The 12,788-nt window shown below is 38.6% G+C and overlaps 4 protein-coding genes across 4 annotated transcripts in view; 3 read left to right on the top strand and 1 right to left on the bottom strand.

The window, feature by feature from the left end:
* Nucleotides 1–3,770: 3,770 nt before the first annotated feature.
* On the top strand, nucleotides 3,771–5,767 carry LOC141838353 (putative trehalose-phosphate phosphatase G). Its single transcript, XM_074725803.1, has 9 exons — nucleotides 3,771–3,852; nucleotides 3,972–4,043; nucleotides 4,161–4,289; nucleotides 4,608–4,664; nucleotides 4,737–4,838; nucleotides 4,958–5,035; nucleotides 5,101–5,241; nucleotides 5,321–5,413; nucleotides 5,496–5,767. The coding sequence occupies exons 1-9, from the start codon at nucleotides 3,841–3,843 to the stop codon at nucleotides 5,577–5,579; spliced, it is 768 nt and encodes a 255-aa protein (XP_074581904.1). The 5' UTR covers nucleotides 3,771–3,840; the 3' UTR covers nucleotides 5,580–5,767.
* Nucleotides 5,768–6,174: 407 nt separating this feature from the next.
* On the top strand, nucleotides 6,175–6,753 carry LOC141837004 (cytochrome P450 86A22-like). Its single transcript, XM_074724493.1, has 2 exons — nucleotides 6,175–6,207; nucleotides 6,274–6,753. Exons 1-2 carry the CDS (start codon nucleotides 6,175–6,177, stop codon nucleotides 6,751–6,753), a joined length of 513 nt encoding a protein of 170 aa, XP_074580594.1.
* A 272-nt stretch (nucleotides 6,754–7,025) lies between these two features.
* LOC141837003 (ethylene-responsive transcription factor ERF039-like) lies at nucleotides 7,026–7,718 on the top strand. Its single transcript, XM_074724492.1, has one exon. The coding sequence runs from the start codon at nucleotides 7,026–7,028 to the stop codon at nucleotides 7,716–7,718; it is 693 nt and encodes a 230-aa protein (XP_074580593.1).
* A 2,697-nt stretch (nucleotides 7,719–10,415) lies between these two features.
* LOC141837002 (E3 ubiquitin-protein ligase BRE1-like 1) overlaps nucleotides 10,416–12,788 on the bottom strand; it is a 4,862-nt gene continuing 2,489 nt past the window's right edge. Inside the window, exons 3-7 of the mRNA XM_074724490.1 lie at nucleotides 12,459–12,531; nucleotides 12,294–12,380; nucleotides 11,229–11,569; nucleotides 11,006–11,168; nucleotides 10,416–10,894 (exon numbers count right to left, since the gene is read on the bottom strand). Of these exons, the coding sequence (XP_074580591.1) occupies nucleotides 10,763–10,894; nucleotides 11,006–11,168; nucleotides 11,229–11,569; nucleotides 12,294–12,380; nucleotides 12,459–12,531 (796 nt within the window). The 3' untranslated portion in view covers nucleotides 10,416–10,762. The remainder of the gene's footprint in view (nucleotides 10,895–11,005; nucleotides 11,169–11,228; nucleotides 11,570–12,293; nucleotides 12,381–12,458; nucleotides 12,532–12,788) is intronic.

The following is a 12,788-nucleotide window of genomic DNA, read 5'->3' as shown; positions in this document are numbered from 1 at the left end:
TCGGTCGCAACCCTAAACGATGGAGAATGGTCCAATACGGTGGTTCCTGTTTTGCGGCGACAGCGAGTCTAGCTCGGGAAGGGCGGGTTTTTTTCGCCGGGACGCGTAACTAGCAGAGTAGCGGGATGAAGTTGTCTTTTGGAGTACGCGAGTGTACGACTCATTTCGGTGGACCGTTGGACTATAAATACTGCTCCTTCAGTACGCTCGAAACTCTCTCTCCTTTTCTATCCGTTCGAATCCTATTGGTTAGGGTAGACGTAGAATTACGGCGAGGGAGTATTGATTGATTTATTTGCGATCGATCGATCCCCTTCGGGTGGCTATTAGGGTTGTAGTTGCGTTTTTGTCCGCGAGATCTCCTCGGCGCGGGTCCCCGGTGGTCTTTTCTAGCACGTTAGAGGTAATTAAGTTCGATGATCTTCGTTTTTCCCAGTTGTGCAGCAATTGGATCTTCTCTTCCTTCAATCCAGTGTAAGTAGTTGTTCTTGTAAAATTCTTTTTCGTTTCTTCTTTGTTGATAGATGGATTTTGCTTCCTCTGTTCGCTTGATGCTATACACGATTAGATCCTGAAGTTGTTGGTTTTCTGTAAGCTATGATAGGTTGTAGCTTATTTTTGTTTTGTTTCGTCGGCATTTCTGTATGCGGAGGATTGAAAATTGATGAAGATTTGCTTTTTCGTCTAGCTATATCCCTCTGAAAAGGACGATTATTTGTGCGATATTCGTTTCTTCTTCTCCTTCTTCTTATGTTCCAGCGTTTGGTTTTTCTTACCTTGGTGTTCTTAGATTTGTTTTGTTGGAAGCTTGTTAATGAACAATAGGTAGACCCCTGATGAGTATGGGCATTCTTTGTGACCCCATCATTTAGGTTGATGGCGCGCCTTCTGTCGTTTTATGCCAGAATGATATCTCGGTTAATGAATGAAGGGGCGCTGCGGATGGAGATGGGCGTTTTCGATGTAACCATCAGTTTAGGTTGATGGCGTGCCTTTCTGTCGTTTTCCTCCTGCATTGTTTGTGAATTTGGCCATTGTTTCTGAGTTTGCCCTTTGGTAAGGGGGACCCCATTTGCTTTTGGCCGTGAATGCTTCCTCATCGTCGAATAGATATCTGTAAAAGGGATTAGTAAATCCAAAAACTGCTTCATTTTCGATTTCTTCGTTTTACATATATAGCTGTTAGTTTGTTGTAGGTTCCATATTCCAATGCAAACACTGTCCTAGGGTTCTGCTGGTCAAAGTAAGCGTCAGTTTTCCAAGTTCTGAATCTGACCACCTACAAGAGACAGGAAGATGCATCTTTTCTTAATATTATATGATAATGAACAGTTGGTTTTGTTGACTGGCCAGCAGTAATTCTTTAAAAGTATGCCAAAATCCTGAAACTTTTAGCCATCAGCTGTACGTTGATGAAGCGCTGTACACATTCATGAAGATTTATCTAATTATATGCAACTGAAAACGGACAAGAAATTCCTGGCTTTGTATACGAGCTTTCGCGAGGACGGCTTAGAATGAAAGAAATTTATTTGTTTACTTTCTGATCCGCACGGTACAACTGTACAAGTGCCCGTCCATATCATAATTATTCTCGTCGTATTTTGGTACGAATGCATGATTAATTGCATTTTGTACTCTTTTCTTCTGCATTTTGTACTCTTAGGTCTACCAGCAGTGTCTTTGTATCAAAGTGTTTCACCATTCATAGATTCACTTCTCCAGTGGAATTTGTGTTTTTCTTAATTTTTAAAACCTTTTGTCCTTTGCATCATTGAGTTTTCACATCATGTCCATTGTTTGGTGTTTGAATTCCATTTTGCTTTTCCACTGTGTCGCCAGAACTGTGAACTTATTTTTGTTAATCTAACATTATTATAGTCATTGCTTAACCTGATTTCTACTTTTACAGTCGCGTCCAGCGCATTGAAGCGATAAAGACTTGATTCTTTACGGACACGCTCCAATGATTTGACAGCCTGCCTAGTAGCTTAGTATCTAATGAAAGGTAGATGTAGCGTCTAAATATTGTTTGTAGCAAAATTCCTACATAGGGCATTAAAAGTTGGGAAATTGACCACTAGTGATTTAGTTTTGTAAATGGCCAATGTAAATGCCTTTAAAAACTAAAAACTTGGAAATACTACCTTTAATTTCATTGATCATCTCAATACTTGTTAGGTACGGTCCAATCGTCTGAATAAATCTATCAGCCAATCTAACCAGGTTAACACTGCTTTTTTATAATGTAAAATAATTAATTTCACTTAAATGGATCTACACAGGTTCAAATTTAGATATGAAAGCATAAATGACTTGGTTGAGAATCTAACCATATTGTTGTTTTCACATTAGCATTTTGACCAATGGAGGTTCATCAAAATGAATTGATTATTTCATCTTAATGGATCTATATCGCTTAAAATGAAAGTTCGAGGGCAAACATGAGTTCCTGGGATATTCAGGAGCACATTGATGGTCTGACACTTGCATTTTTGACATTTTGGATGTTCATTAAGGTAAAAGGATTTCACCTTAATGGACTCACACTGCTCAAAATGCAAGTGCGAAAATATGCATGAGGGATTTTGGGGCTTCTACGTGGTGGTCTCACAATTACATTTTGATTTGTGAATGCCCATCAAGGTGAAATAGTCCATTAGGGTGATACAGCACCATTTCACCTTGTTGATTGATCAGTATTGCTCAAAATGCAAATGTGAGACCAACGGTGCACTATGGGGGTCTGAGGAACTTATACACGCCTTCCCATTTATATTTAGACTGCTCTAAATTCATTAGGATAAAATGTTCACTTCACCTTGATAAACATACACATGTCAAAATGCAACTTTGACATCACTATTACGCTCCTGAGTCTCCCAATAACTCATCGATGCTCTTTCACTAGTGGATTTATTTGTTGACTAGATTGTACTTAATATGTGATGAGATGATCAGTGAAATGAGAGATGGTATTTTGGCCTTTTTACTTTAGGGAGGTTAGATTGTTGGGCATTTGTGTAACCAGGTGCATTCATTTGGTCAATTCCAACTTTTGATCTGTAATTTGAGAATTTTGTATTGTTTTGTAGAATCTATGTTTTTCTCCTTCTAACTATTTGTATCTTTACGTGTCAGGTGACTTCTGCTTGATGGACTGTACACACTTCAACTACAAACACTGAAGAGGCGTGGTTCTTCATTGATAAAAGGGTTGGATAATATTCAAGGGAAAAAGAAGATTTGAGTCAAATTAAACTTTTTGGTTGGCTGTCAGATTTTGTGCTACTAAGCGTATTTTTGTCAGCAAATCAATGGATTTGAAATCAAACCATAGTTCACCTGTTCTTACAGATCCTGCACCTTTGAGCAAGTTAAGATTGGGATTGCCTTCTAACATGTCACCATATTCTCCAGCAGCATCGCCATACTCGTCTTCTGGTTTGTATCTAACAATTCCCAGAATAATAAATGGTAAACTGCTGAATGTTCAGAGTTAACGGTTGGCTAGATGCCATGATAGCATCGTCACCTCCTCACAAAAAGTTAAGTGAGGATATAATGATGAGTCTCAAACAGATGACCATGATGCTGCTTATCAACCGGACGGTGTTTTGTTACACATGTTCATTAAACATATCAAATACCTGAATTTAAATTATTTTTTTGGAAAATATTTTGTCTAACTTCTTTGTTTGAACTCTTTCAGATAAGTTATCCATCTCGTTCTCAAATTCCTTTCACCTGATCAACTTAATGTGATGCAAGACAGTAGCTTTGTTTTTGGACTACGATGGAACTCTTTCACCAATTGTGGAAAATCCTGATCATGCATTTATGTCAAGTTCTGTAAGTTGGTCCCCAGTTTGATGATTCTTTTCAGTTTAGTAGTAGTGTTACAAAAATCATGAGTTCATCTCAGCTGTTTGGGAACCTTATTTTCTTTGTGGTTAATTGATTGATTTCAGATGCGTGCTGCTGTAAAAGAAGCTGCCATTTATTTCCCAACTGCAATTATTAGTGGAAGGTCTCGTGATAGGGTATAGCTATATGTTAGCTTACATTATCGAGAATGTTCAGGAATGATAATGGTTCATGAATATCCTTGAATAACGTTATAGTGTTGATTGATGGAATGAAAAGCATGTTTCCTTTAGGTGCACGAATTTGTCAGGCTATCCGAGTTGTATTATGCTGGTAGTCATGGTATGGACATAATGGGCCCAGCCAGAGTATCCAACTGCATTGATGTTCATCCAGACTGCATCAAGACAATTGATAGTCAGGTACAAAAGAATATCCAGTCAATTCCTTTTTCTATATCCTTTTGATTTAAAGGTCTGCAACAACAGTATAAGATCCATGTAATTTATCCCAAATATAGTTGGGGCTACATTGCTTTTTTTTTCTTTCTTTCTTTTCTAAAGGTTAATTGAAATTCTAGTTGTACTCTTGATTCCTTTTATGCTTATAGTTGGAGCTTGAAGTTCTTTTTTAGAGGCATCTTGCTATGATTTTATCCACAGCAAGGATAAGAAAAACAATCTTGTTCCAAATATTATGCTGTTGTTGCCTAAATGTCGCTAATGCATCCTTGGTAACAGGGTAAAGAAGTACATCTTTTCCAACCTGCCAATGAGTTTCTACCAATGATCAATGAGGTAGCATCCTCTATATGTCATCTTCAACTCTTCTGTCACTTTCAATTTATTCCCTAGTGTAAATAATCACAGGTGTATAAATCCCTCATTGAGGTCACTAACGACATCATTGGTGTCAAAGTTGAGAATAACAAGTTTTGTGTCTCTGTACATTACCGCAATGTTGATAATAAGGTAACAAGAAACTTTAAATAAGAGCACTGAATATTAGGAGAATGTTTTGCCAGACAATTTTTTTTTCTTCAAATTTTTCTTGTATATAATTAACATTACTGAATCAACTTGTTTTTCAGATGTGGGATGAAGTTGGAGTTCGTGTATTTGGCCTGATAAATGGTTATTCACGTTTGCATGTCACTTATGGGCGGAAGGTGAATTCAAATGGTATGTATATATTTTTATGCTGATCATCATTTATGTTCTTTTCATGGTGCAGGTTTTAGAGGTCCGTCCTGTGATTGACTGGAACAAAGGTAAAGCTGTTGAATTTCTGCTTGAATCATTGGGGCTTAGCCAACGCGATGATGTACTCCCCATATATGTTGGTGATGATCGGACTGATGAAGATGCATTCAAGGTATAACTTAAATTCTTTGATGAAAAAACTACTGAAGTTATGTTGCTATATCAAAGACAACTCGAAAACTTACTTTTAGGTCTTGAGAGAGACTAACTGTGGATTCGGCATCTTAGTATCGAATGTGCCAAAAGAAACTGATGCCTTTTACTCTCTGAGAGACTCATATGAAGTGAGTTTCAAAATTATTAGCTTCAGTTGAGCTTTGTAGGTTGTATTGGACGCGGACATAACTTTTTTTTTTTCTCTGGCAGGTACAAGAATTTCTCAAATCCCTCGTGAGATGGAAGAAGTCAACTGCATTGCCAACTGAAAATTTTGCATCTAAATATATTTGAGGGGCATATATCAAGTCATAGATAAGTACCTGATAATAGTTTGCCCTATAGACTAGAAACAATCCATATCCTTCGTTCTTGCATTTGTTTATTATTTTCAAGTTCAAGAGGCATGTTCCTTCATTTGTAATTTCTTTGTTGAGATTGGTGTGAACAAACAAGTCCTACGTAAAACTGGACAGAAGAATCTGAGGTGATGATGATCTTAATGTTTTATTTTACTATTATCAAGTCTTTTTGTCACCACTTAAGAAGTCCTTAGCCAAGAAAAGACGAAAGATTAAGACTTATATGCTGCATTCTGATTCGCACCGACATAACTCGAAATGCAAATTGGCCAGTCATACTGTTTGAGACACTTCAGTACACTAGCAATAGCAGATCGGCCATTTGTGTTGTGGCTACATATTTGACTGTCTTCGATGATGAGATGGAAATGACTAAAGGTTCTATAATTGATGAAAGAACTGTGAATTAATTATGAACAAGCATGTTTGTCTTCATGGTATAATTGCAAGAGTAATGAACAATCAAATCATCTTTGTCTTCTTCATGTGTTTTTTGCCTCGACAAAGATGAATTATCTGTGTTCCTCATGGCACTCGCATCCTGCGCTTGTCTGAAAACGGCAACTATATACTGCTGTCTCCATTTCGGAAACGTTGGAAAACGTTTCCATCCATGAACTTATCAGAAACGGCCAGATTTGGAAGAAGGCTGTGTCGAAACGCTGGGAAACGTCTGCCGCTCCATCCACCACCGCTTCCTCCCCATTTTGGAAGAGGCCGCCGCCGCCGGGCCCGCCGGTGCCGTCGACTCCAGGACCTGCAGGGACCCCGAGACACTCACGCTGGGCCTGCCTGAGAACGCCTTTGCCACGGCCTTCGACCGCGCTACCGAGGTCAGCCTGCAACGATTCATCTTCCCCGAACCGGTGTGGCGGTTCAAGAAGTGGCTGCAGGTGGGGATGGAGGCGACGCTCACCAGCAGCGTGGCGCACGTCGATCGCTACCTGTCGACAATCATCAAGTCTCGGAAGCTCGAGTTGAGCGACGGGCGGCGACACTACGACGATCTTCTCTCGCGTTTCATGAAGAAGGGAGCGTACACCGACGCATTCCTCCAGCACGTGGTGCTAGACTTGGTCACACAGCCTTCTCCCATGGCGGTGTAGTGACTTGGTCTTTGACGTTTTCAAAATATGGGAACTTCAACTATTGCCGTTTCCTGTCTCCAAAAAAAAAAATGTTTCTAGACAGCATAGCTCGCATCACAATATTAAAAAATTAAAATGTTTATTTGCTATTTTTTCAGTTATTATTATTATTATTATTATATTAGGGACTAAAGTAAAGAGAAAGACTTTGGGATTGTATTATTTAAGTCTACTCTTGGAGGAGCTAGTATCTAAGTCACTCTCCGGTTTGCATCATGCCTTTTCAAGATATGACGCTTCTTTCCATCGTCCGTGAGAGCGACGCCTCGTCCTCTTCCTCCTCGTCGCCCTCCATTGCCGCCTCTCACCGCCGCCCCGATGGCTCACCGCCGCCCTCCTCCGAGAAGAGATCCAAGAAACGCGAGGCCGCAGGCGGCGAAAGCGAAACGGCGAGGTCGAGCAGGGACGGGAAGCTGCACCCGAAGTACCGCGGAGTGCGGATGCGGAACTGGGGCAAGTGGGTGTCGGAGATCCGGGTGCCGCGCAAGAAGTCGCGGATCTGGCTGGGGACGTTCCCCACCGCCGAGATGGCGGCGCGCGCGCACGACGTCGGGGCGATGGCCATCAAGGGCCGGGCGGCGGCCCACCTCAACTTCCCCGACCTCGCCGCCGCGCTCCCGCGCCCTGCCACCGCCGCCCCCAAGGACATCCAGGCCGCCGCGGCGCTCGCCGCAGCCGCCACTACATTTGCGCGGCCCCCCCCCCCGTCTGATTCGCCGGCGACCACCTCGACCCTCGACGCCAACGACGAGGCGGCGGTGTTCGACCTGCCGGATCTGCCCCTCGACGACCCGAGAGAAAGCTTCCGCCGCTCATACTCGATCGGGGCCGAGTTCCCGATCGAGGAGCCATTCTTGTGGGAGGAGCACTACTACTGGCTCCACACCTCGCATTCCGAAAACCCTACAAGCAACTGGGTTTGATCGTTCTCGATGTCTTCTACCACCACTACCATCTCCATTTCTTCTTCTTGAATTCCTCAATAAGCTAAGGAAGCACACAAGCAGCAACTACGTACTACGTTTGTGGAATTCCTCCATTTTATTTTTTTTATTATTTTTTTCCTCGTACAAAAACTGAATCCGTTAAGTTGCCTTTATTTGCACGACGATGACGGCGACGCTTGGCCACCACAACAAATTGATTCTGCCGGGCCGCGATCTTTTTATCGAATAAATAAATTTAAAAACGTGCGTTTTTACGATATTTTTTTAAAATAAAGTATTCGAAAATTATTCGCTCTACAAAGTTCGATTTAGATTTTAAAAATTCAAATTCTTAAATCAAATTCAGTTAAATTGAGTTGGGAATTTAAAATTTCATAACTCATTACGCTCCTCCCGAATTCTTATTTGATCAAAAAATTTAATTATTTTAATTTTTGATCGATTTAATTGATGTATTATTTATTATATTAAAAATTTTTATTTCTTTGATTTCAACTTAAATGATAGGATTGATTGGATTATTAAGAAATTTATCATTAAGTGATTTCATAATTATTTAGGAAGAATAAATTAAAAAATTATAGTTAACTATTAAAAAGAGAATATTACCTCAATAAAATTTAACTTTTACCTATTTTAATAAATTTATCTTATATTAATTAATTCAGTTAGGTCTCGAAAACATTACTCATCCTACTTAATATATTCTTTGCAAGTAATAGATCGCACACGTGCTATTCACACGCCACGTGCTTTTTTGTGGCCGCCATGTGTCGACATAACCGCCAGTATTGATTGACATGGTGTCGAATTAATGCGGCCAACTGTTTCACTATTCGATGTGGTACGAGGAGGGGGACCCAATCAGGCAGAGGCACTCCATGTGGTACACCTGAACAACGAGCAGTTGATTGGACCCTTCCAGGTGCATGAGACAAGTCGTTAAAGTGATGATTTTATTTTATTTTATCGTAATGAATTATTTTTATATGTGTCTCGCAAATATAATTAAATCATAAATTATCATATAAAAGATATGAAAATAGAGATCGAATATTTAAAAGAATAATTTTTTAAAGTCATCTTGATTTCCTCTCTCTAATCATTCTAGGACTGACATTGAGAGACAAACGAGCCCTCGGGCGGAGCCATACTTTTCATCACCCGGGGCTGTAGCTCGGGATCTCCAACGTGAGAAGAAAAAAAAAACTTAGATTTAAAGAGAAGAAATTTTTTTTTTAAATGTTAGCTCAGGTATATCGTCGGCATATAGTCCAAGAATTTAGGAGGCAGGGCTGGCTCCGCCATTGTTCATTAGAAAAGCTAAGATTTGAGGATGAAATTAATATCTTATAATTAAGAGTGGTGGGGAAATATAATATTTAGATATCTCTAGGATAAAATAATAACAAAAATCTAAAAGGTAATTGAGCGGAGTAAAAAATGGCATTTTAAATTTTTTAAAGGCTTGCCTAGATTATTTTTTTAATAAAAGTAAAAAATAAAAAATATGAGTTGTATACAAAAGTTTGATTAAATTTTGAATGTTTAATAAAGTATAGACGTCTGAAGTGATAATTTAAGATAAATATTGGTGTAACTTGCAAGTGTAGCCTATGGCCCCGATAACCACCATTGATGGGATCGGAGAAAATTAAAAACTAATGAGTCAACGACTAACTTGTTCTAAGCAATTAGAATCATGGTGTTGATGCAATCGGAAAGGTGACGCATTACATTCGAATGATAAAGACATAATTAATTTGGATTGTTACTCGTTTCAATTTCAATAACGAGCCAAATAGGATTCGATCATGATTAATGATCATTTGTCTGTTTCAATTATTTACCCATGTATGATGTATCGTCGTGGTCGTCGACATAATAATTGAATTAATTGTAAGTTTTATAATATTCCCAATGCCACCTAATTGAATCCAAGAATCGATTTTTTTTTTCTTTTTTGTAGACAACACTTGAGTGTGGTTTTTGTCTCGACCTGGAGCAGGATGTTTATTCATGAACATGAACATAAATGCTAAGGAGAAAGGGATGGCCTCTCGGGGTAACGATGTAGCAGTAAGATATTTAATAATTTACCCAAACATTAGGTCTTTGAATCTCATGTACATTGTAAAATTAATATTTTTCTTCAGTAGTAGAATGAAAAATTTAAGAGGTTAATTGTTGAACGCGAAAATATACCTTGATGGCTAGTAAAAAATTAGACTTGAAGATTTACCTTAATGATCGATGAAAAACTTCTATGAAATCAAATCGATCACCTCTAGATTAGTCATGTAGTAAAAATTAATACTAATAAAAAGAATAATAAGAGAGAGAGAGAGAATCGTTGGGGACCAACGTGAACATAATACCAACTATATTCTTTCCCTGATATGGCTTGATTTCAAATCCATCTCAACTACTTATTTTTGTTTTGAGCTTAATAATAATTAAGTTTGTCGGTTAGCTTTATCAAAACTTGTTAATTTGATTTATTTCAAATTTACTTTTTTTTGTAAACCTTGTTAAGTTTAGGGGTAGCTTGAGCTAATAAAAATGTAGTGACATAATTATTTTTATAATTTAGTTAAATCATTAATCTTCTAGCTAGTATGTGTGCAGCTATACATATTAAAACCAGGATTACTAAACAACCTGTAGACAAAATTGAAGAATCCACAAGTCTAATTATTAACTACTACAAGTTGACTTACAAAGTAAACACTGTGCCTCATTTCATTGAATTATGAAACAATGGAATGGGATAGGTTGTGAAAGGAACTTTACAATGATTTTAGTAAGAAAACAGGTTCCCCGAAAAGGAGCACTCAGGTTCGACGAGCCGTCTCAGGGCAGACAGCCTAAAGTGCCTTTGACACCACCTACACTGAAGTACATTACAAGAACTACACTTGAAGATACAAAGTTTGATCATATCTACCACCAAGCATCTTGGCTCGGAAGTGCTTCAATTGGATTCATTCCCCACACACGAAGCAAATACGGTGCCAGGATCATATGTAGATCGGCTTGACATCATTTGGGCTGAAACTCGCTCCGCAAGTTGGGCACTTGCGCTGACGGATGCTAAGTGTTCTTTGGACACACTGATGGCAGAATAAATGGTAGCATTTTGCAATGACAACCTGCGAGCATGACAAGAAAAAACTTAATAACCAATCGTCCAGAAGCAAAAAAGACTGAACAGATGATATATGAGCCCTCATATATACACTCTGATTCTGTAATTGGTTTACCTCCTTTTGCCGATCAAGGCAGATACTGCATTTGAGGATTCCCCTATATTCTTTTACTTCTTGCCGAAGTTTCTCCAGGACAGAACCCTTGGTTTGTGCCCTGAGAGAGGCAGCTTTCCTTGTCATGACTTCTAAACTTTCCTCGGTTCTCTTCTTGTTGTACCTGAGCATTCAAGATTAAATAGGCTATGGACTGAATGTAAAACTACATGTAGTACGTTACCTCTCTTTCTCTAATTCTATCAGCAAATTTGCCACCTCTAGTCGGCTTCCCTCAACCTTGTCTTGAACACCATCAAGTAATTGTCTCAATTTTTGAGCCTCCATCTGTACCTCCAATAGTCTTTTCTTTGTGTGCTCAAAAGTGGCTCCACCCTGTCGAGCATCTTCGGCAAGTTTCCCAACTTGCTCTGACCACATCTTCAACTGTTCATCCATTTTCGAAACCTTCAGGTCATATGAATCCATCAACAGTTTTGCTTCTTGTAGCTTTCTGTTCATAGTTTGTATTTCCAAACGAAGTGCTTCCTGCATTTGCTTCTCTTTCATGCCCTCCATCACAAGCTAGACAAAGATTGCAAAATGAAGTGAACAACAGTGATGTCGAAGGCACAAATATTCAAATTCATGAAATCAGCATGAAACCCTATAGGAAGACAAAAGATAGAATTGGGAACAAAATCTTATGGAAGTAACACCAGCATACAACATAAGAATAGTCAGCAGAATCAAATCAGTAGTACTAAAATGTGAATGCTCATATATCATCAAACGAATTTTATACATTGCAGATTGATGTCATTGTTGGCAGCACACCTAAATGTCGTCTCCCCTTTTTTTCCTTGAAAACAATTTTATAAATGAGAATCAGAAAACACTGAGTTTCCAACTACACAGAAAAATCATGGAAAGGATACTATAATCTTAACCTACAGTACTCCCGATTCTCAAATCCATGAGATCCTCCCTACATTCACTACTAATCCACCTTGCATGGCTAAAATTTAGTCCAACTTCCACTAAAAACAGAGAGCTGCATGACTGCTTCTTGGATGGATCATCCTCTGATAATTACAAATGAAAATAAGAGTAACCGAAAGGGTACATATAAGGTATGGTACACAATTCATGAGTTACCCAGAATACTTGGTTATTTATGCACTCTAATGAAGAAGACAATAATCAATCAACACAATTTCTAGCCATAACAGAAAAGCAAGCCCTATATTTCAAGTTAGAAGAATCAGCATAAAAAATGTTACGAGGATAGTGTAAAATAAACGATTACTTTGATGTTGTAGTCATCTCTCTCTATAATCTGCTGCAACAAGTGTTGGTTTTGAGTTTGCATATCTTCATACGATTGTCCAATACACTGTGGTGAATAGGCCAAAATCAGTATGCATTTTCTCTCATTGAATTACTGTTCAATCTTTAAAAAGGAAAGAATAACCTCAATTTCGGATAAATATGTTCTTCCTTCCTCGTGTTTTGATTTCAGAATCTCAGACAACCTAGCCATATCCCTGCATAAAAATAAGCTGATCATTAATGAGTGAGAGAGAGAGAGAGATCTTCAGTCACTAACAGACTAGATAGCATGCATACAGTAAAGGAATGGTACCAAATCAACACAAACTAGCTTCGGTCTGACAAGTAAAGAAGGATTTCAGATCAATTTGGGACAATGATAAACTGCTAAAAAGGAACCAAAACAATGTATATACTTGTATATTTCTGTATATATGTACATAAATACATAAATTTGAAAGTTGATAGTATT

The sequence above is a fragment of the Curcuma longa genome, chromosome 11 (assembly GCF_044706935.1).
Source record: "Curcuma longa cultivar G26 ecotype Majalengka, Jawa Barat chromosome 11, ITB_CL_G26_1.1, whole genome shotgun sequence".
Classification (NCBI taxonomy): domain Eukaryota; kingdom Viridiplantae; phylum Streptophyta; class Magnoliopsida; order Zingiberales; family Zingiberaceae; genus Curcuma; species Curcuma longa.
This window is presented reverse-complemented; position numbering and strand designations above follow the sequence as displayed.